The 22,279-nt window shown below is 34.7% G+C and overlaps 4 protein-coding genes across 4 annotated transcripts; 3 read left to right on the top strand and 1 right to left on the bottom strand.

Moving 5' to 3' along the window:
- The first annotated feature begins 3,090 nt into the window (after positions 1-3,090).
- On the top strand, positions 3,091-4,500 carry LOC121260120. The gene has a single exon (XM_041161969.1). The coding sequence runs from the start codon at positions 3,091-3,093 to the stop codon at positions 4,498-4,500; it is 1,410 nt and encodes a 469-aa protein (XP_041017903.1).
- A 7,794-nt stretch (positions 4,501-12,294) lies between these two features.
- On the top strand, positions 12,295-13,851 carry LOC121260121 (zinc finger BED domain-containing protein RICESLEEPER 2-like). Its single transcript, XM_041161971.1, has 2 exons — positions 12,295-13,690; positions 13,793-13,851. The coding sequence occupies exons 1-2, from the start codon at positions 12,295-12,297 to the stop codon at positions 13,849-13,851; spliced, it is 1,455 nt and encodes a 484-aa protein (XP_041017905.1).
- A 2,273-nt stretch (positions 13,852-16,124) lies between these two features.
- Positions 16,125-18,372, top strand: LOC121260826 (shikimate O-hydroxycinnamoyltransferase-like). Its single transcript, XM_041162862.1, has 2 exons — positions 16,125-16,704; positions 17,329-18,372. The coding sequence occupies exons 1-2, from the start codon at positions 16,279-16,281 to the stop codon at positions 18,280-18,282; spliced, it is 1,380 nt and encodes a 459-aa protein (XP_041018796.1). The 5' UTR covers positions 16,125-16,278; the 3' UTR covers positions 18,283-18,372.
- LOC121260828 (probable aldo-keto reductase 1) lies at positions 18,341-21,148 on the bottom strand. Its single transcript, XM_041162863.1, has 7 exons — positions 21,000-21,148; positions 20,397-20,564; positions 20,071-20,277; positions 19,749-19,921; positions 19,576-19,672; positions 19,094-19,247; positions 18,341-18,693 (listed from the first exon to the last, which is right to left on the bottom strand). Exons 1-7 carry the CDS (start codon positions 21,057-21,059, stop codon positions 18,515-18,517), a joined length of 1,038 nt encoding a protein of 345 aa, XP_041018797.1. The 5' UTR covers positions 21,060-21,148; the 3' UTR covers positions 18,341-18,514.
- Positions 21,149-22,279: the final 1,131 nt, after the last annotated feature.

Below are 22,279 nucleotides of genomic sequence, written 5' to 3' on the forward strand. Positions count from 1 at the left end.
GGTAATGAAGCTAATTCTTGGCTCTAGTGCTACTAATGATTTATTAATTTGGACCCCTAAAGTTAGTGAAAAATTTAGTGTGAGAAGTGCTTATAGGTTGCTCAGAAAAGCCAAGAAGAATGGTATGGAGGGTGAGAGCTCGATGTCTGTATCCCAGAAGACACTATGAAAAAGGATATAGAATATGACACTCCCTTGTCAAATCAAGATTTTTACTCGGAAAGCATGTAAAGAGAGCCTACTAACCAAGCATAATTTGAAGAGGAGAAAGATATTGAATGAGGAAACCTGTCAATTCTATAGGAATGAGGTAGAAGATGTGGCCCATGCACTAAGTTACCACTCTAGTCTTCAAGCCTGCTGGAAGAAATATTTGCCTATTGTTAGATCAGTAGGCAACTGCAATAATTTTAGGGAGATTGTAGACCATCTTTGTGGGCAAGGAAGCAAGGAAGAGTTTGACCTGTTTTTCCTCATGTCCTGGAGCTTCTGGTATAGAAGGAACCTGTTGAGTTTTGAAGATAAATGTATATCTCTTGAACAAGTACTAGGATATGCTCCTGCTGTTCAGAAGAATTACAAGGAGTTTAAAGGTAAACTATTGAAGCAGGTTAAGCACCATTGTCGTTGGGAGCATCCCCCTCCAGGGGTGTTTAAATTGAATGTGGATGGGGCCATCTTTCCAAACCATAACAGTGCAAGTATTGGAGCCATCCTTCGAGATTGCAATGGAAAGGTGCTTATGACAGCTAGCAAGAAAGAACAGGAAGTTAATGACCCAACTGGTATTGAGATGCTAGCTATCCTTAGGGGTCTTCAGCTGAGTGTCCATTTGGGAATTATTGATCTTGTTATTGAAAGTGATTCCTTGTTTATGGTGAAGGAGTTGCAATTAGGGGTGTAATTTTAAACCGGAAAACCGGTCCGGACCGGACCGGACCGGACCGGGTTTACCGGTTTTGAACCGGTCCGGTCCGGGACCGGTTCCAAAAATCCTAAAACCGGCCGGTTCCGGTTTTAGAATTTTTGGGACCGAACCGGTTCATAAAAAAATATACAAAAAAAAATATTTTTATATATAAGTTATTAAGTTTTATACAATATATTATATATATATATTAATATATAAATTTATAAATTTATATGTGAAATTTTTATATATAATATATATAATTATATATATTCATATATGAAATAATTTCATATTATAATTTATAAATTATTACATTAAATGTTAATACTAATATATAAGTTTATAAATAATACTAATAGTCTAATATAGACTATAAACTATAGTTATACTTATAATTAATACTAAAAGATTTTACTAAAAGTTTATAACTAATACTAATATTAAATATATAGTTTATAACTAATACTAATATATAACTTATAACTATGCCAATAGTCTTATATTAATACTATTATATAGTCTGATATATTATTTAGCTATACTAATATTAATATTATAATATATAAGTCTATAACTATTTAACTAATACTAATAGTCTAATATAGACTATAGACTATAGTTATAATTAATACTAAAAGTTTATAACTAATACTAATATTAAATATATAGTTTATAACTAATACTAATATATAACTTATAACCATACTAATAGTCCAAGGGGATGAAGAAATACGACGCTCCAAGAACGCTCCAAGAATGGCTTTCTTCTTGAAAGTTTTTTCCTGCTACTTTTGACGCAAGTACTCTATGGCTGCTGCTGCTAACAACGGAGGTCGACGTCTCTTCGTGGATCTCGTATCGGTGGTTTCTCAGCCTCTTCCAGAAATGTCTGTGGCGCACCATCTGCCGAAAACCAAGGATGGCGAAATTTTTTTCCAGTTTTCTAAGGAGGAAATCCAACGATCTGCCGAGCCTTTTCGGTACTCGATTGTTTCGAAGTTTCTGAGGAACCGACCATCCTTGGATGCCATTAGGGCCTTCATTCAAAAGCGATGGAATCTTGATGGCATTCCAGTCGTTTCTAACATGAGGCATCCTCGGAATGTATTTATCAGAATGGTTTCGGAAGAAGACTGCATGAAGGCTCTGGCTCGTGAAGTTAATGATGTAGACGGGATTCCTTACCGTCCATTTCACTGGACTCCAAACTTTAAAGAAGAAGAAGAACCCTCGATTGTACCGGTGTGGATTGTACTTTCAGGTTTGCCTCCTAACTATTATCATGAGTCCTTTCTTAAAATTCTTACAGCCCCTATTGGTAGATTTATTAGAAGTGATAACTCTACTCGTTGTCTTACTCGAACCGATGGTGCTCGTATTTGTGTGGAAATGGATGCTGCAAAGAAACCTTTACCTTATTTTTGGATTGGGATGCCTGGTCTGGGAACTAGCCGAAAGCAAGAAATTATATATGAAACTCTGCCTGCGTTCTGTTCTAAGTGTAAAATACAGGGGCACAATTTAAAGACTTGCCGTGCTGGGAAAAAGAGTGCAGGAAGTAATGTGTGGGTTCGACAACAAGAACCGATTGTGGAAGAGCCAACGGAAAAGATTACTACCCCAGTTGTTAAGGATACAGAAGTTGAAACAAACAAAGGTACTGAAGAGAATCAGGTGTTAGTTGATCCCATTCTTTTGGTTGAGGAGTTGGAACTGGAAAAGGATCAAGAGGAAAATCTTGAGATTGCGGATCTTGCAGAAGAAATGAACCCAGTAAGTTTTGAAGGAAAAATGGATTGCTCGAACCACTTAATGGAAACAGAGTTGGAAACGGACATGAGGGAGGGGGAAGTAGTTCCTAGTTCTGCAGAAAAGGAGGTTAATAATGTTCATGAGGAAGAGGTACGCTTGGAAGATGGTTCAATGTCTGATCCGGAACCTGAGAAAAATACGGAAGTATTTTTGCAGGAGAAGGAATATCATTCAGATGCAGAAGATGAAGTTGTAAAGAGAAAATATCAAAAGCGGCAGTTTGAGAAAATCAGGAGCTCCAGGCGGGTGATCACTAGAACACAAAAGTTTACTCAATGACTGGTTCAATATTAGTCTGGAATATAAGAGGTTTAGGTACTTCTAAGAGACGTTTACAAAAACTGCTGTCTAAACATAAGCCAAAGATGGCAGTGTTGCTGGAACCTTTTCAGAGTGTGGACAAAATCCAGAGTTTCATGCGGATATTGCAGTTTGATAAGGTGATAACAAATGAGAATGATGGTGGAAAACTCTGGGTGTTTTGGAAAAATGAAGTGGATGTGCAAGTGGTCCACAGGAGTTCGCAGTACGTGTCTTTACGTATTAGCGAAGGAGATTTTCATTTCTTGGGCAATTTTATTTATGCTAAGTGTAATAGGTATGAGAGACAGATGATTTGGGAGGAGCTGAGTTCGGATAGAATGGGTGTTGAGCCTTGCTTGTTTGCTGGAGACTTCAACATAATTCGGTCGGATGTGGAAAGGTGTGGTGGGCGTCCACGGAATAGAGTTGCAATGGATGAGTTTAATAGATGGATTCATCAGGGCAGGCTGATGGAAATGAATTCACAAGGAGGTAAGTTTACATGGTGCAATGGTCAGCAGGGATTATCTAGAGCTTGGGCAAAGTTGGATCGAGTGTTACTTGATGCAAATTTCCTGACTTTATTCCCGAATGCTCATTGTTCGTATCTTCCAAGGACAACGTCGGATCATTGTCCTATGTTTATAGAATTTTTAATTGATCCTTTCTCTTATGGCCCCCCTCCATTTCGATTTCAGCAAATGTGGGTTGAACACCCGGATTTTATGAATTTTGTTCAAAATGTGTGGTCTGAATCTGTCATAGGTTCGGGGCTTTTTAAATTAGCTAGCAAACTTAAAAAACTTAAGGTGGCGTTACGTGAATGGAACAAGAGGGTGTTTGGGAGAACTAATAATCATATTGCTATTCTTGAAGATAAGGTTGAGAGTCTTGAACATTTGTTGCAGAGAGATTGGGATAATGATATTGAACGGGAGCAAGTGAGGTGTTCTAATGAGTTGTATTCTTGGAGGCGAAGGGAGGATATAAGACTGGCGCAGATGGCTAAAATCAAATGGAGAATGGATGGTGATAGGAACACAAAATTTTTTCATGTGTGGTTATCTAATAAAAGGCATAGGAAAATTCATAAGTTGAGAACTTCGAATGGGATGGAGTTTAATTCTCCGGAAGAAATTCATCTTGGTGCTGTTGATTATTTTTCTGAGTTTCTTCAGAGATCTAATCCGGCAAGGGAGGTGCCTGATTTAACTAGATTGATATCGTCGGTTATTAATGAAGAGGATTGTGTCCGGCTTTGTGGGTTCCCTTCGTTGGTTGAAGTGAAAGAGGCCCTATCATCTATTCCTATTAATAGTTCCCCGGGCCCAGATGGTTTTGGCGCGGGTTTTTTTATGAGTTGTTGGGAGGTGGTTAAAGTTGAGGTCTTAGAAGCTATTTCAGAATTTTTCTATCCAAACGCCTTCCGAGATTTTATTCGGCTTCTTTTATTGTGCTTATCCCGAAGGTAGATGTGCCTTCGGGGTTTGATAAATTTAGGCCAATAAGCCTTTGTTCAGTCTTCTACAAAATTTGTTCGAAAATTATTGTGAATCGTATGACAGGTCTTCTTCCCAAAATGATTTCTCTAGAGCAAGGAGCGTTTATACCTGGGCGGAGTATTTTTGAGAATATCAGTCTTACCCAGGAAATGGTTCACTCATTGAAGAGGACGACACACGGTGGTAATATAATGATTAAAGTTGATATGGCTAAAGCATATGATCGGGTGGAGTGGAACTTTTTGATTGAGGTATTGAGGTGTTTTGGCTTTCCTTCTTCTTTTTGTGAACTTATTTGTGCTTGTATTTCAAATGTGTGGTATTCTGTGATGCTTAATGGAACGACGAAAGGTTTCTTTCAAGGGAGGCGGGGTTTGCGCCAAGGGGATCCCCTTTCGCCTTATCTCTTTATTATCCTTCAAGAAGTGCTTTCTAGACTTTTGAAACAAAGCTTTGTTGGAAAAAGATTGGAAAATTTTCCCAATCAAGAGGGACTCCTCATATTTCTCACCTTATGTACGCTGATGATATTGTTATTTTTCTGAATGGAGGAAAGAAATCGGTGAAGGAACTGTTGTTGGTTTTTGAAAAGTATGAAAATTGGTCAGGTCAGCAACTTAGTAAAGAAAAGACGGCCATATTTTATTCTCCAAAAATTTTGTTAGTAAGAAAGAGAGCTCTTAAAAGGCTGGCAGGGTTCTCCGAAGGCTTGTTTCCTTTTAAATATCTTGGGGTTCCGATTGTATTTGGGCGTCTTAAGCATGAGCATCTAGAGGAGATGATTAACAAAGTCTGGAACAAAATCAGTGGTTGGAAAATGAAATTATTATCAGCGGGTGGCCGTTTAATTTTACTTCGCCATGTGCTGTCTAGTATGGCTTTACAAATATTTGCAGTATTGCAGGTTCCCCAATCTATTATTAAAGAACTAAACTGAATGTTGAGCACATTTTTTTGGGGAGAGATTAATGGTAAAAGGAAAAAAAAGTGGGTGGCATGGGAGAGTATTTGTAAGCCAATAGAGGAGGGTGGTCTTGGTTTGCAGAATTTGGGAGATATACAAAAAGCTTTGCGCATGAGGTTTGCATGGAATCTTTTGAAAGGAGAATCCCTGTGGGCTAGTTTCTTTAAAGGAAAATATGTGGGATCTTCGATTTGGTGTCTTATTGATATGAGAAAAGGAACGAGGTTTTGGAAAATGATTGTCAAAAGTATTCCGAGTGTTCTTAATAATGCTAAGTGGAGAGTTAGAGATGGTAATATTTTATTTTGGTATGACAAATGGAGAGATGGGGTCCTCTAATTGAGTTCCAGATAGTGGGTAATCCGATGTTGAAAGTTAAAGAGTGTAAGTTGTCCAATAGTTGGGATGTGGAGTTTTTGAGTACGTTGGTTGGTCATGATAATGTGGAGGATATTGTTGAGGTTTTGGCTGGGTGTAAGGGAGGCTCTGATGTCTTGATCTGGATGAAGAATGACAGTGGGAATTTTTCTACTAAATCCGCTTGGGATTACATTAGAGTACAAGGATCTAGTATGGAGTGGCATCCTTGGGTGTGGCATAAGTTACTTCCACTTAAAATTTCGGTTTTAATGTGGAAAGTGTGGAACATGGCCTTAAGCGTAGATGATCGTCTTCGGTGCATTGGGATCCAGATAGTTTCTCGTTGTGATTGTTGTGATGAAGGTAATTATGAAGATCAAAACCATGTGTTACTTACAGGTGAGTTTGCATCGGCAATATGGCATTTTTATGGATCTATTTTTGGTATTCCTATTGATCTTACTTGGAGGGAGAAGGTGCAAATTTGGTTTCGACGGGCATATTCTAATTCTCAGCTGGGAATAATAGTGGGGCTTCTACCTTCTATTATTATTTGGCATCTTTGGTGTAGACGATGTACTGCACGTATGGAGGGAAGGCTTCAGTCTATTTTTTCGGTTCGGCTTTCTATTAGTAGATGGATGGGATTAGTAGTTCGAGATATGAAAAAGGTTAGCAAATGTTCTACACATGAATCTCAGGTGTTACAGTCATTGAATATTCCAGCATTGGTTCCTGATAGGAAGTATTTAAAGATAGTGGTTTGGCAAAAGCCAGCTCAAGGGTGGTTTAAATTGAATACAGATGGGAGTAGTCTTGGTAATCTAGGTTCTTCAGGGGTGGGCGGTATCATTAGGAACGATCGAGGTCTTATGGTTTATGCTTTTAATTCTTATATTGGAGTCGGAACCAGCAATAGAGCGGAGTTGTTAGCTGTTCTTCAGGGACTCAAAGCCTGTAAGGAACTGGGGATTAATTTTGTGGAAATTGAATTAGATTCTCAAGTGGTGATTTCGTGGTGGAATAGGAGAAGGTGTGGTGTGTGGTACTTGGAAGATTTTTGGGAAAATACGTTGGCTCTTATGGATTCTATGGTGTGCGTAGTTCGTCATGTTTATAGAGAAGGAAATAAAGCTGCAGATTGGTTGGCCCGGAGTGGTGCGTCGGGTCTTAATTCTGAGTGGAGATTTTTTAGGGAGGTGCCTAGGGTGCTTCGTGGTTTAATCCGTTTGGATACCCTGGGTTTGCCTTCATTGCGTTGCTGTTAGCGTCATGTTCATGCGGTATTTTAGGTTGGTTTGGTAAGTGTTTATGTCGTTATATTTTTTGGGTTAACATTGTTGGTTTTTGGTGGTTTTTTTTGCAGGATTGGTTTTTGCTTGGTTGTCCTTTTTAGTAAGTCTTTAATTTGATGCTTTTTTGGTAATTTTGACACCTGGGAGCGGAATTTTTTGTAATACTAGGTGTCGGTCTATAACCACAGTATTCCTCCGCCAAAAGTGAGGGCTATTAATAAAATTTGGGAATGGGTCACTCATGGACAGGTGATCTCGGCTCTTCTATAAAAAAAAAAAAATATAAGTCTATAACTATTTAACTAATAGTCTAATACTAATAGTTTAATATAGACATAGTTATACTTATACTAATATAGTTATACTAAATCACTATAGACTATAGTTATACTAATATAGCTATACTAAATCACTAAAAGTTTATAACTAATACTAATATATAGTTTATAACTAATACTAATATATAACTATACTAATAGGCTAATATTAATACTATTATATAGTCTAATATATTATATAGCAATACTAATATACAAGTCTATAACGATTTAACTAATAGTCTAATACTAATAGTTTAATATAGACTATAATTATAGTTATACTAATATAGTTATACTAAATCACTATAACTAATACTAATATATATAATATAACTATACTAATAGACTAATATTAATACTATTAATCTATTATATAGTCTAATATATTATATAGCATACACCCAGATCTATTATTCCATCAATAGTCTAATCTATTATTCCTCTCCAGCACCCTCCAGTTATCATATACCCAGATCTATTCTTACATCAATTTCTAGAAATAAATCCCAAAATTTTGACACCAGATCTTTTGATACTAGATCTAAAAAAAAAGACAGCACAACTCCATGGTGATTTACTTTTCCTTATTAATCCTTTTGTTTTTAAATCATTAATTTCTTTTTTACAATATTCTAGTAATTCGTTATTCATTTGGATAGGTCTAGCCTTGGTTGGAATGTTTTTCTCAGAAAATTCTTTTTCATAGGGTAATTCTACTATGTGTTGTTTTCTGTTCCTGAAGGTATTGGGTAGGTTAGAGCATATTTCATTTTCAATTGTAATTTTGAAATTACCAATTTTTTAGGTTGATAATGGGTCTTTTAACTGTTCTCGAATTCTTTTATATTTTAATTCTTGTTTTAAGAAGTTTATTTGGTTTTCCTTTCTTCTAATTCTATTTTTTGTTAAAAAATTAATTTCTCTGGTTAATGAAATTTTCTTTAAAGAGTTAATTTCTTTTAGTACCGGGGGAAACATGAATTTAAATTGTATCTCTTGTCCAAGTATTTTAGTAGAAATTCTTTCTTCTGTTATAGAGAAAGGGTAAAGTAGCGCAAGAAAGGGATTTCCTAAGATTACTTTGGTATTAATATTTTTTACTAAAATGAATGTTGTTTTAAAGCAAAGTCCATTATTACAGATATGTGCATTGGATAATTTATAATTTATATTCAATTTTGTTCCATTGGCTTGGGATAATGTTTCTTTTGTTTTTTCAAAATATTTAGAAGGTATTAATCCCTCTTGTATACAATTTAGGTCCGCTCCTGTATCTAATAGGGCAATTGTAGTAAAAGAGAATTCTTGATTAATTGAAACTGTTACTTCAACATACCATTTTTTAAAATTTATCTTATTAAGAATATTAATGAAATTGTCCGTTTTATCTAATGTTGAACATTCTCCCTGTTCAATATTATGTTTTTCTTCATGAAGATTTTTCCCATTTTTCTCTATTTTTAATAATATAATTTTTTGTAATAGTTGTTCGTTTGAAACTTCTAATTTAAGATTGGATGTTTTTAAATTTCTAATTTCTTGTTTTATCTCATTGATTTCTTGTTGTATATCTTGAATCATAATTTTCTGTTTGTCAGTTTTAAATCTACCTATTATTTCTGAAAAATTGTAAGGTGTTGAGGATGAAGTTATTGTAGTATTTTGATTATTAAATGTATCTTTTAATTTTTCTAAATAATCTTTTCTTTCTTGAGGGTTGTTGATTTTGTCTATTAATTCTAGTATAATGTCTTCTTATTTTGAAAGTACATTAATGGTTTTGTTACAAATGCAATTATCCTTACTTAGACAATTACAAATATGTACTTCATTTTCTTCTAATTCACTATCGGAAGATTGTTCTGAAAAACTTGATTCTTTTAATTGATAAATTTCTTCTTATTTTGAAAAACTAACCTCATCTTCACTTGAATGTATTATAAAAATGTCCATTAATTTGTCCATTAATTTATTGTAAAGTCAAACAATAAATTAATGAATTAGATATATCCGAAACATTAAAAGACAAATTAATGGACATTTTTATAATACATTCAAGTGAAGATGGGGTTAGTTCTTCAGAAGAAGAAGAAATTTATCAATTAAAAGAATCAAGTAAGCACAATTAGCATCCATTACAAACAAGAAGGATTTGAAAAAATTAGCTAAAGTGATGTCACAAATATCAGATAGTGACGATGAAGAAGAAGCACAACCCAGATTATCTCCACTACAGCAATCCGCATTATCACCAGCCCATCAGGCCTCTCCTTCTCAACAGGCCTCTCAATTTCAGGGCAACCAAGCTGTATCTCCTTCTCAAGATTATTCACCTTACCATCCGGTACAACTGATGGATTCTCAAGATTCGTTTGAATTGGAATTAGCAAATTATGATCATCAGAATATGTGACTCCAAAAAATTATTATCCGACTAACCAGCATGACATGCAGAAATTGTCAAAATATTATCCCTCTAGAAAGTTATTCGTGACAGATTATTGCCTAGCAAACCGACAAATAATTCTGTACAAGATTACGTGTTCTGTACTATGTTTGTTTTTAGTGTCGGCTGACACTGTTCTTATCTTTAATGTCGGCCGGTACTGTGTTTGTCTTTAGCGTCGGCTGATACTGTTCTTATAACGGCCGGTACTGTTCATGTATTATTAGAGTTACTGTTTTAGTGTCTATATAAAGGGGTTCACGTGGCAAGAAGGGTATTCAGAATTTCTAATCTGAAATCCCTTCCTCTCTCGTCCAAACCTCTCCAGTCTAGTCCTGTCCTCCTCTCTTTATAAATCTTTCAATCGTCCTTCTCTCATGTCTTCAGCTCCCAACTCCTTTGAGAATTAATCTCCTTGTAAGTATTATGTTCTTAATGAAGAAGTTTATTTCATATCTCTTTTCTTCAATATTTATTTCCTCATGCATATGGTTGGTTATACCGCCTGCCTTCTTTGTTATCATGCATATGGCCGGTCTTACCGCCTTTAATTTTTATTAATACATTTTCTTTTATTAATATCTTATTATTCTACCTGGGATATACGCCTTTGGTATCAGTATTACAAATATTTATATATAGTTATATTAAATTACTATAGTCTATTAAATAAATGTATCAGTATTAAAATTTACAAATATTTATATATAGTTATATTAAATTCATAATATCATTTAAGAATAAAACACATAGTCATTACACGGGTCCCGCAAGCTTCAGCGTTCAGCCTTCATTGAATCATTACGATTCATTAGTCATTGACTCATTACACTTCAAGTCTTCAACCCTAAAAAGCATTTGAACGGAAAGTAAAATCGCCTTATCTGCTCCAGTGCTCCAGCCTCCAGCCTCTGTCTCTCACGCAGCGCCGTTTCAGCTCAAATCTCAATCTCTCCTGCTCTCAGTCTCAGACTCTCAAGTACTCGTCTCTCCCGAGTCTAGTACTCGTCTCGTCTCTCCCGCTCTCGTCTCTCAGTCCCCTGGGTAAGTTTTTTTTTTTTTGAAATTACATATTAAGATTTATGTGATTGGATTTTGTGATATTAAGATTTTTGTGATTAGGTTTTGTGATATTGAGATTTTTGTGAATAGTGATTGGGTTTTCAGTTTTGTGATATTAGGGTTTTTGTGATTAAATTTTGTGATATTAGGATTCAGTTGAGGATAATTTATTTTAATCGTATCTCACAAAATCGATGTAAAAGTTGAGGATAATTTATTTTAAGATGCTAAAGTTCGTTCAGTTCTTTCTTGTGGTAGACAGTTTCAAATCAAAGCACATAAAAATTAAAAAGTAATACAAAAGACAGTATACTAACGTTACCGTGTTTATAACCAACACTACTTAGTTATGATATTAATAATTTAATATATGTTCTATAAAGTTAAGTTCTTGTTCTAGGGTAATATAATTTCTCTATTGTGATTTTAGGGTAAATTAGTAACTAATCATTATTTGTTGATAAAAGTTACTAATCATTATTATTTTTTCTTAATGTTTATCAATTTTTTCTTAAAAGTTACTCAACAATTAATGTTTATTTTTGTTATTACAGAATCACATATGGATCCTTCAAATGAAACAGAAACACACTGCAATATTCAACCTATAATGGAAAGGAGTCAAAGGACTATGGAATCAATGGCGACTAATGATCCGCTTTCTCCCAAATCTAATATAAGTAAGCCATCTATTGGTAGGAAAAGATCAATAGTTTGGGATTATTTTACAAAGATTCATACTGAGGATAAGTCGAAACCTAGGGCTTCATGTAACCTTTGTGGGATGACTTATGCTTGTGATCCTAATATAAATGGCACAAAATCTATGTTGGGGCACTTGGAAAAAACATGTAAGAAGTCTCCAGTTAGGAAAGTGGATAGAAACCAATCTATATTGGGTTTTCAGTCTGGATCAAGCAGTGGGGGCTTGTACCTATTGCTTTTAGTGTTGAGGCGTGTAGAGAAGTCTTAGCAGAAATGTTGGTTGTTGATGAGCTTCCTTTTAAACATGTGGAAGGGGAGGGGTTTAAAAAAGCCATGCTTGTTGTGCAATCTAGATGGAATGCGATTCCATCACGTGTAACGGTTGCAAAAGATATTTATAAATTTTATTTGAGAGAGAAAGACAAGCTGAGAAGTGCTTTTAAGGGGCAGCGCATTTGTCTAACCACGGATACATGGACATCCGTGCAAAATTTTAATTACATGTGTCTCACTGCACATTTTATTGATGAAGAATGGAACATGCACAAAAAAATTATCAATTTTTGTAAGGTTGAAAACCATAAGGGTGAGACACTAGGTAAACAAATTGAAATGTGTTTGCTTGAATGGGGGAGGCCCAAAATGTTTACAATTACACTTGATAATGCAAGTTCAAATAATGTGGTAGTTTCGTATCTCAAAAGAAAGACAAAGAATAGAAGTGATACGATTTTGGAACATGAGTTCTTGCATATGAGATGTTATGCTCATATCTTGAACTTAATTGTTCGGGATGGGTTGAAAGAATATGATCAATCAATTGCAAGAATTAGAGGAGCTGTGAAGTATGTAAAATCATCTCCACAAAGGTTGAACACATTTAAGCAATGTTGTGACAATGATGGTATTACTTGTAAAAGTGGTGTATGCTTAGATGTAGCAACCCGTTGGAACTCCACTTATATGATGTTGGATAGGGCTGAAAAATTTCAAAAAGCATTTGAACGGCTAGAGGATGAAGATCCGGGATATATTAAGAGTGTTGGGGAAGATGATAGTGATGATGATGATGGTGTTAGTGAGTTGGATAGAGGAGGGGCATCCAAGTTAGGGCCTCCAACCATGGATGATTGGGATAAGAGTAGGTTGTTTGCAAACTTTTTGAAACTTTTTTATGATGCAACTTGCGTTTCTCGGAGACCAATTATGTCACTTGCAATAGTTTTTTTATTTGAGTTAGCAACAATTCAAGCTGCAATTAACATGGAGTGTGTGGAAGGGCCTCATAATTTGAGGACAATGGCATTTAGTATGAAATCTAAATATGAGAAGTATTGGGGAAATATTGAAAAAATGAATCTTTTGTTGTATGTTGGGTTGGTTTTTGATCCTCGGTATAAATTGCGTGGTTTAACATATATTTTTGAAGGAATATATGAGGATAATAGTTCAAAAGTTTTTATGTTGGTGGATTGGGTTCAAGATGCCTTGACTCGTTTATATGATAGTTATTGTGAAAATGATGAAAGTAATGTTGGGATACAAGATCAAACTATAAGCCAATCAAGCGAGAGAGGGGCTGGTAGTACAAGTTCAACTGTTGGGGTAGGTCAAGGTGATTTCAAATCATTAATCCATGCACAAATTAAGAAGTGTTTGGAGTCGGATAACTCTTTGGCGACTAAATCTGAATTGGAGAGATATTTATCTGAAAAATGTGAAGAAGATGATGTGAAATTCGACTTGTTGACTTGGTGGAAGGTCAACTCCATTAGATACTGCGTGCTTTCAAGAGTTGCGCGGGATGTTCTTGCAGTTCCGATATCTACAGTGGCCTCTGAGTCAGCTTTTAGCACAGCAGGTCGAGTACTTGATCCGTTCCGCAGTAGCCTATCTCCACTTATGGTAGAAGCTCTTATTTGTACACAAAATTGGCTCCGTTCTTCTGCCCCGATTAACATTCGTACTTTAATAGATGATGTTGAGGAGTTTGAGAAAATTGATACAGGTATGTAGCATCATTCACATTTTCTTTAACTATATCTAAAGTGTAAATCATATTAGTAATTTGTTTTAATTATTATGCTTTTTTTTTTCCCCTTTTGTGTAGAGCTCATGGAAGATCTAGAGAATTCTTCAAGACCTACTTCTTTGGCCGGAGATAATTAAATTTAAGGTATGTCAACTTGTATAACATATTTCTTTAATTTTTTATTATTTAATGTAATTACTAACTTTTTATTAGAATTAATTGCTTGATTGTTGAAGGGACTATTGGAGTTGGTGGCTTGGTGCATAGTTATTGAAGTTTTTTGTTGGATGTTCTAAGTTATTATAATTTGGACTTGTAATTTGTTGGATTTTTAGACTTGTAATTCAGACTTTTTAAGTGTTTGGACTTGTAATTTTTTGGACTTGTAATTTAGACTTTTGGACTTGTAATTTGTTGGACTTTTGGACTTCTAATTTAGACTTTTGAACTTATTTTCTACCATAGGCTCATAGGTTTGTTAATGTCCATTCTTGAATTTCTTGTGATTGCTCTAAAAAATATATGTGTAAGTACTAAATTATTTCCTTTAACATGCAAGGATTTATTGTAGATAAGGCAGCTCATTGTAGATTTTTTTTTTCAGTTTTTGTAGTAGTTATATTTATAAGTTTGTAAAATAGTTTTTTTCCAGTTTTTTTCAGATTTTTTTCCAGTTTTTTAGTAAAACAATTTTTTGGAGGGAATCAGATTTTTTGTAGTGAATCAGATTTTTTGTAGTAAAACAGATTTTTTATAGTAAAACAGATTTTTTGTAATAAAACAGATTTTTTATTGAAGTAATTTTTAGTAAAGCAGATTTTTTTATTTAAAGTTAAAACAGATTTTTTGTAATAACAGTTTGTAAAACAGATTTTTTTAAATCAGTTTTTTTTTATTTTATAAACAAATTTTTAATGACAAACTATGAAATTTACATTTTAAAAAAAATCGAAAAACCAGACCGGACCGGACCAGAAACTGGTAAAACCGGAAGTACCAGTTTAAGAGGGTAACCCGTGTGTAATCGGTTTTGGAAAATATAAAACTGGTACATACCAGTTCGATCTTAGATTTTGTCTAAAATTAGACCGGACCGGACCGGTTATACCCCTAGTTACAACCTCTCATATCAATGCATGCGAGGCAATGTTATAAAGGATACATACTAAGGAGCTGATGACAAGGTTCAGAAGCTGTGAAGTTTAGCATGTGGGTCGAATGGGTAATGTAGCAGCACAGAGGCTTGCTAGATTTGCTTAGAATGTTAATGATATTAGCATGTGGTGGCGATCTTTTCCTGATGTAATTTCTAAAGTCCTCGGGACTGACAATCACTTGTAAGGCTGAGTTTCATTAATGAAGTTGTTTTCTTATAAAAAAAAAATGGTAACTATAAGGAAAATAAAAAATCTACACAACTTTTTACTATTTATACAACCTCCACACATCACACTTTTTTAAATTTTTATTATTTTTTTCTTTTATCAAATATTTAATATATCAATAATGAATAGAAAAATTAAATTAGTTTAAAAAGAATAAACTCAAACAAAAATTTAAAAAAAATATTAAAAAATTTTAAAATTTTAAAAAAATATGGTGTGTGGAGGATGGGAGGTTGTGTAGCATTGCTCGAAAATAAAAATACATATAATTTCATAATATTGGTAAACTTGAATTTGTCACTCGCGTGGTTATTACTAGCGATGGAGTCACCCAATCCTTGTCTCCTTATTTTTGGTGTTTTAATTCATTATCCCATTAACTAATTTATTACCCTCCTCCATATGCATGAAATAATTTACATGAACCAATAAACGTTAACATTCAAGTGAAATTAATATATTTGAAGTCAGTAAATATGCAAGTGTATTTCACATTCTTTTAACCTTTTTTCGCTTAATAAAGTGATTTTTGGAGGACTTTGGATAGTCAATATTTAATTAAACTGCCTAATTCTTGAACCAACCATAGATGTAACCAAGCTTTGTTAACTGTGATTCGGTTCACGAAGATATGTGACAGAAGTAAAGTTTACAAACTGATGTAGCTTACTGTACATCATATTACAAAGTTCTTTTTAATGGGAATTAGATTTAACGTATTATAGCTCAAATACAAGCTCCAAATCTATTCGAAAGTTGTACAATTCATTCCGCTTCTATTATTGTTTTGTTTTACTTTTTCTTAATTTCACGAACTTCAGCTTTTATGAGATGATAATTACAAATTAAGTAGGTACCGCATATGCAAGTGTGCCATTAATGCATCCCAAGTAGGGACGGCAACCGGCCACAAAGCCATAATGACACTCAACAAACACCAGCCTCCTTTATTAACAAGGCCCTGCTTTCCATCTCCACCAATCCTCATTTGTCCTTAAAATACATATGCATATATATATATATCTATATATATATATATATATAGATATGGATATAGATATGCACGCACAAAGACAGAACCGCGTAGATATATAATGTGTTTGTTATAAACTCAGGCTCTTTTTCTCTGTGTTGTGTGTGTTTGGTTTGTTTGTTTGTTTGTTCGTTCGAGTGTGAGGAATGTCGAGCAAAAAGAGCAGCAGGGTAGGAGTACACTCAAAACTGACTGTAGTTTCCAGCAAACCTTTCGGGCCGGGAAACACGCATCCTTTATCTGCGCTGGATCATGCCCTGGCGCTCCACACCCTCCACGTCATCTTTTACTACGAGGAAAACCTGTTCCAATACTTCGACTTGAACCCCTTGAGGGAGTCTTTGTCAGAGGTTCTTTCCCTCTACCCTTCGGTTACCGGTCGGTTGAGCCGAGCAGACAACGGTAACTGGGAAGTGAAGTGTAATGATGCCGGAGTCCGAGTCTTCCGGGCCAAAGTTGGGGTCAGCCTCCATGAGTGGCTGAGCTCTGCTGATGGGTCCGAGGAGAGGGATCTGACGGTGTGGGACGACATGCCCCAAGATCCTACTATATGGTCATCTTTCCGACTACAGGTATGCATACATACATATACACACATACACGTATATATCTGCATTCTTAGAAGCTTGTAGATAATGCGTTTTTTCATCCTGCTATTTTGACTAAACATGCTTCCAAGAAAGTATTGGAAATGCATAGCGTATTTGGGAAAAAAATACAAGGATTTTTGGATTGGCTAACTGGTGGGTTTTCCTGCCCAACTTTGCAAGGAATTGAATATGGCAGTAGGCATCACTTCGGGTAGGTTGTCTTTCCCCATTAAATATGCTGCCATTTAGGTTGGTCGGCTTAATGGTCGAGTTTTTTTCTTTTTTTTTAATAGATTTGTTATTTAAGTCACTTTTGCATATTTTTGATGTACTTTATTAATGTAATTAATTAAAATAATTATTTTTTATCAAAAAAAGTTTCACGATCAATCATATTAATTAAATCAAGTAAATCAAGTGCGTAAAGAATACACAAAAATAATTGCATAGAATTTTTGTTAAACTATTATTCCACTTGTCCAATTATGATAAATCCTAAGTTTGACATTATTCGGTTTTTATTTTTTTTTTAAAAATAATAATTAAGAGCAAGAAAAAAGTCACATTTATTTTTTACCCTAAAATTGAATCCATTTCGATATGCAGATAAACGAGTTTGAAGGAGGGGGAGTAGCAATCGGATTAAGTTGTCCACACATGCTTGCAGACCCAACCTCTGCAACTCTACTCTTCAAGTCATGGGCCGAGACTTACCGAATGGAACCCATCGAGCATCCACCTTTCTTCAACTCCATGGCACTGCATGGCCGTCCGGTTCCCAACGTAAACACAAAATCAGCCGAATATTATGCAGCCAAGTCCAAAGCACAGGCTTCCTCACTCAAAATGGCCTCAGCCACCTTCAAATTTCCCACTTCAGTCATCAAACAATGCCTCTCAGAAGTCCATCAAGATTGCCCCGATGCCACTCCTTTTGATTTTCTAGCCGCATTCTTTTGGACACGTATCACACGTGTGAAGGGCCCCAAAAATGGCTCTGCACACTCCCTCTCAATCTGTACGGACTTTAGGAGGCTATTGAAAGGTTCACTCCCATTTGGGTATTTTGGCAATGCGTTGCACTTCTCAATGTTGTCATTGGAGGGAGGAGAGATGGGCCAGGGAGAGTTGGGACATGTTGTGCAGTCAGTGCACAGCCATATGTTGGGTATGGAGGAGGAAGAGGTTTGGTCAGTAATAGATTGGTTTGAAGCACAAAAGGTAGAGGGAGGGAAATTTGCACCACCCTTTAGGATGTTTGGCCCTGAGCTGACCTGCATTAGCTTCGAACACATGATCGTCCCTAGCACGATGGCAGAAAGTTCTGCTAGATCATCGTCGATACACGCAATGTTCAACAAGGATAGAAAGCCGGTTCACGCCTCATATCATGTCGGAAATGTGGAGGGAGAAGGATTGATTGTGGTAACGCCTTCAACTGAAGAAGGATTTACAAGGACTGTGGCAGTGACTTTGCCTGAGAAGGAATTGGCAGAGCTATGTGAGGACCAATCTATCCTGCGACTGGAACCAACAATGCTACTATGTGGTAAAAGATAGTTGCTTTTTGTTTTGATGGTTTTTATTGTACAACATCGGAGTTCTGAGGAAGTGTTGATTTGCAAATGGTTTGCCCAATAATAAAATTTATTCCACAAGATCCTTAAAAATAGTGAAGAACAAACGTCCGAAACATCTAATAACGTGTGATACATACAAGGCAAACGATACTAATATCATTCTCAAAACGTTTACATAAGCATGCTGCTAATTGAAGTGTAAGTAAAGAGGATCATTTCTTTGGTGGAGTGTTGGCAAACTTCCATTGTAAATGATCCGTGTTTGTATAGCTTCTACTACCGGCTACCTCTTCTATGGGTACAGCATCAGATATCTCTTTTAGAGCTTCTCCTGTAAGTTTGACCTTCAAAGAGCCAATATTGTTATCCAGGTTCTTGATCTTGGTTGTCCCTATAATTGAATAGCGAGGAAATGCAGGTGAATGTGTCAACTAGCTTTATTTTTTAAAAGGAGATACAAGCAATCATGCATTAGTATCACAATTCCTGCAGAAATTGCAGTGTAAATTGAGCTCTACATTCTAGAGTTAAAATTCCGGGGACCATAAAGGGATGTAGCACATCTGAAATCTAAAGCTACTGTATGTGTGCTAAATGAATATGATTGGAAACTCGCAAATTAGACCAATTTAAAGCTTTTCCATCATTACAGCAGGCATCGGATAGAACTTCAGCTACTTATTTTTCACTTTCACTCTGTTTCCACCACATTTTTTAAGGAAAAAAGATCACACAAAGCAAACTTTAGACCACTTTAAACTAGTCAGGGCTAAAATGTGAAATTCACTCACCAGGTATAGGGACAACATCATCCCCTTGTTCGAGAACCCATGCTATTGCTAGCTGGGCAGGATTGCATTCATGCTTTCTAGCAAGGCTTTCTATCTGAGTATAAATGGTCTTGTTCTTGTCCAAATTCTCCCCTTGGAACCGAGGATGATGGGCCTTCAAATAAAAAAAAAAAAAAAAAAAAAAGAGCTGGATTCAGTTAAGTTTGGTAATATTTTTGCACAAAGACAAAAGTGTTGAAATACTCAAGTACACTATACTATATAGTATGGTTCTTAAAATAAAATACAAAGCATTGCTAAAAGACACGTAACAACTTACAAAAACAGAGAAAAGTGATGCATTTACACAAAAAGTTCTTTAAGGAAGAGTTTCTCTAAGAAAAAGAATCAATACCAAGTGGAATCAAGTCCTTCTAAAGGCAACTAAATAGACATTTTTAAAAGCTAATAAATGGATGGGAAAATATTGGTGAAATTTATACCAAGCTGCTATCTGTGGCCAAACTTTCCACAACTCCTTTGCCAGCAAAAAAGCCACGACCAAGAGGACTGTATGGAACTATTCCAATTCCAAGTTCCCTGCATGCACAAAACCATCAAGTCATAATTCTGGATAACATAATGAGTAAATATTAGAGCTATAAATTGAACAAACCTGCAAAGTGGGATTATCTCTTCCTCAATATCACGTGTCCAGAGAGACCACTCCATTTGTAGAGCTGTGATTGGATGGATAGCATGTGCCCTCCTTATTGTGTCAGGGCTGGCTTCAGATAGACCAATATACTTGACTTTTCCCTCTTCCACCAGTTTCTTAAGTTCACCAATCTACAAACCAATAAGATGCACCTAATGAGTTTTGCCATCTAATGGCTTCAGATAGACCAATTTACATGACGGTTTCAAACTGCAAAACAAAAAAATAAGCAAAACCACCCATTACAGACATTAGCTGAAACAGAGAAAAATTCACTTACAGTTTCTTCTATAGGTACTTTTGTGTCTACCCGATGCTGATAATACAGATCAATATATTCCACATCAAGGCGCTTCAAGCTCGCCTCACAGCATGAGCGAACATATTCCGGACTACCGTCCACATCCATACCAGAAGATAACAACAGTCTTTTGATGCCAAATTTGGTGGCTATTTGAATTTTCTCTCTTGGCAATTGCTTCAAGGCCTGGAGGATATATAATTTATTTTTTCAGTTAATGTCACAAAGGTTTATTGTGTTCCTCAAATGTTAACAATTTGCTAACAACAGAACAACATAAAAAACCACAAATTGGTAATAAACACCTTCCCAAGCAGAATTTCATTAGTATGAGGCCCATAAATGTCGGATGTATCAAAGAAAGTGATTCCCTTACTGAAAGCATGCTTTATTACTGAGATTCCATCCTCATCAGAGACAGGAGAATTATATGCTCCACTCAGGCCCATACATCCAAACCCCAACTTTGAAACCTGGGAATAAAAGAACAAAAGAAATAAGAATTACAGTGAATTGGAGTGACAAAACAGCACCAAAAAATTATTCCAATAAAGAAAACTATTATTTAGAATCTTTCATGATTTCCAAAACCTGTAACAATAGCTTAGGATGAAAATCGTTCCTATTTTATGTTTAAGAAAATGGATGTTATTGCTGATGGTACAGGATGCGCTTTCAGATATCCATACTGCACTTAAGCAGTCCCTATAGTAAAATTTCTAAGAGAGAGATTTCCTACCCGGCTCTTCTCTCTCTCATTACTCTTCATATTCATATTCCCGGCGCTTTTTGCCGAGAATAATCCTGAATACAAAGTTCTCAAAAAATACGACTTGAACAGATGCAAGTGGAACATTCTTGAAAAATAAAATTGAAACGGATATGCAAGGACTGAAATTGAGAGTTACCTCAAGGCCTTGATTGCCCAGTTTCACCCTTGGAATTTGGACTTCGTTTCCTTGCGCCATCTTTTTAGAAGTAGTGTTTCTGTACTCAAGATTCGATGTCTCAATGCGTCTCAGACGTGTGTATATATATGTATATATACAGAGGGCAGGAGATATGACGAGTGAGAAAGAATCACTTATTTGTCTTCTCTTATAGCGTTAGCATTTGATTCATCATCTTATTTTTCAAATTTGATTCATCATCTTATTTTTCAAATTTAGATTAATACGTAATTTTTTCACTTTTAATTAATCATTTAAAATTTAAATTCTACATTAGATTAGTCATTACTCTCTCTATAATAATAAAATATTATTATTTATATTTTTTTAATTAATTTATATTTTATTTTTATAATCTTCAATAACCTCCAACAATCATATTCATTTTTATTTTAATAATTTAATAATGTATAATATAATAATCTCATATGTATATAAATGATAAAATATTATATGAATAAAAATTTCATATCTATAATATAATAATATCAAAAAATACTTTTAGACTTATCATAATTTTTTTCATATTTAAAAAGAAGAATAGATTTACTGTAACTTATAGTTTAGATAAAAACAATTTAATTAATTCAATGTGAAATAAATATAGATGATATTTGTTAAATTTAAAAATAAAATAATATTTGACTAATTCAATATGAATGATCTTAGTAATGGTAGGAAGTTTCTTTCCATTTTCGTTATAAAATTATAACACTATCGTATCTTTGTAATACCATAAATAACTTGAAGCAGAGTTCACAAAACCTTACAATATCCAATCTAACATCCTCTTCGTCATTGCTTAGGTCATTCAGTGTTTGACTGTCAGTACATCTCAAACTCGAATCCTTTTCCTCGTACAGTTCTTTTATGGGAAATTGTACATCCACCGAACATTTTGTATCGATATTTTGTACCTTTTTTTTTTTTTAAAGTTACTGGTTAAGAAAATATTTTTTAATAATTTTTTATTTTTTTATTTTTTTAAAAATATTTAAAAGAATTTAAAAAAACTAAAAAATAAAATAAAAATTGGTAGAAGTGTCGGTGGCCCTAGAAATAATAAAAATAATAGAAATTTACTCACTTTTTTTATCCTAATAATAGAAATTCAAATAATACTTATAGTTCTAAGATTATAGGTTTAATTATAAATTCTATTATTTTTTAAAATAATTATATGAAACTTACATATTCTAAAATTATATATAATATTACTGAGAATTTAATTATATAAT

This window comes from Juglans microcarpa x Juglans regia, chromosome 4D (genome assembly GCF_004785595.1).
Source record: "Juglans microcarpa x Juglans regia isolate MS1-56 chromosome 4D, Jm3101_v1.0, whole genome shotgun sequence".
NCBI lineage: Eukaryota > Viridiplantae > Streptophyta > Magnoliopsida > Fagales > Juglandaceae > Juglans > Juglans microcarpa x Juglans regia.

Excerpts from the sequence above, each read along its gene's own strand:
- LOC121260120 (XM_041161969.1), top strand. The coding sequence starts at position 3,091 with ATGGCAGTGTTGCTGGAACCTTTTCAGAGTGTGGACAAAATCCAGAGT.
- LOC121260121 (XM_041161971.1), top strand. The coding sequence starts at position 12,295 with ATGTGTTTGCTTGAATGGGGGAGGCCCAAAATGTTTACAATTACACTT. Across the intron at positions 13,691-13,792 it reads GTTTGAGAAAATTGATACAG|AGCTCATGGAAGATCTAGAG; the intron begins GTATGTAGCATC and ends CCTTTTGTGTAG.
- LOC121260826 (XM_041162862.1), top strand. The coding sequence starts at position 16,279 with ATGTCGAGCAAAAAGAGCAGCAGGGTAGGAGTACACTCAAAACTGACT. Across the intron at positions 16,705-17,328 it reads GGTCATCTTTCCGACTACAG|ATAAACGAGTTTGAAGGAGG; the intron begins GTATGCATACAT and ends TTCGATATGCAG.
- LOC121260828 (XM_041162863.1), bottom strand. The coding sequence starts at position 21,059 with ATGGCGCAAGGAAACGAAGTCCAAATTCCAAGGGTGAAACTGGGCAAT. Across the intron at positions 20,565-20,999 it reads TGGGCAATCAAGGCCTTGAG|GTTTCAAAGTTGGGGTTTGG; the intron begins GTAACTCTCAAT and ends TTTTATTCCCAG. Across the intron at positions 19,673-19,748 it reads GAGATAATCCCACTTTGCAG|GGAACTTGGAATTGGAATAG; the intron begins GTTTGTTCAATT and ends TTGTGCATGCAG.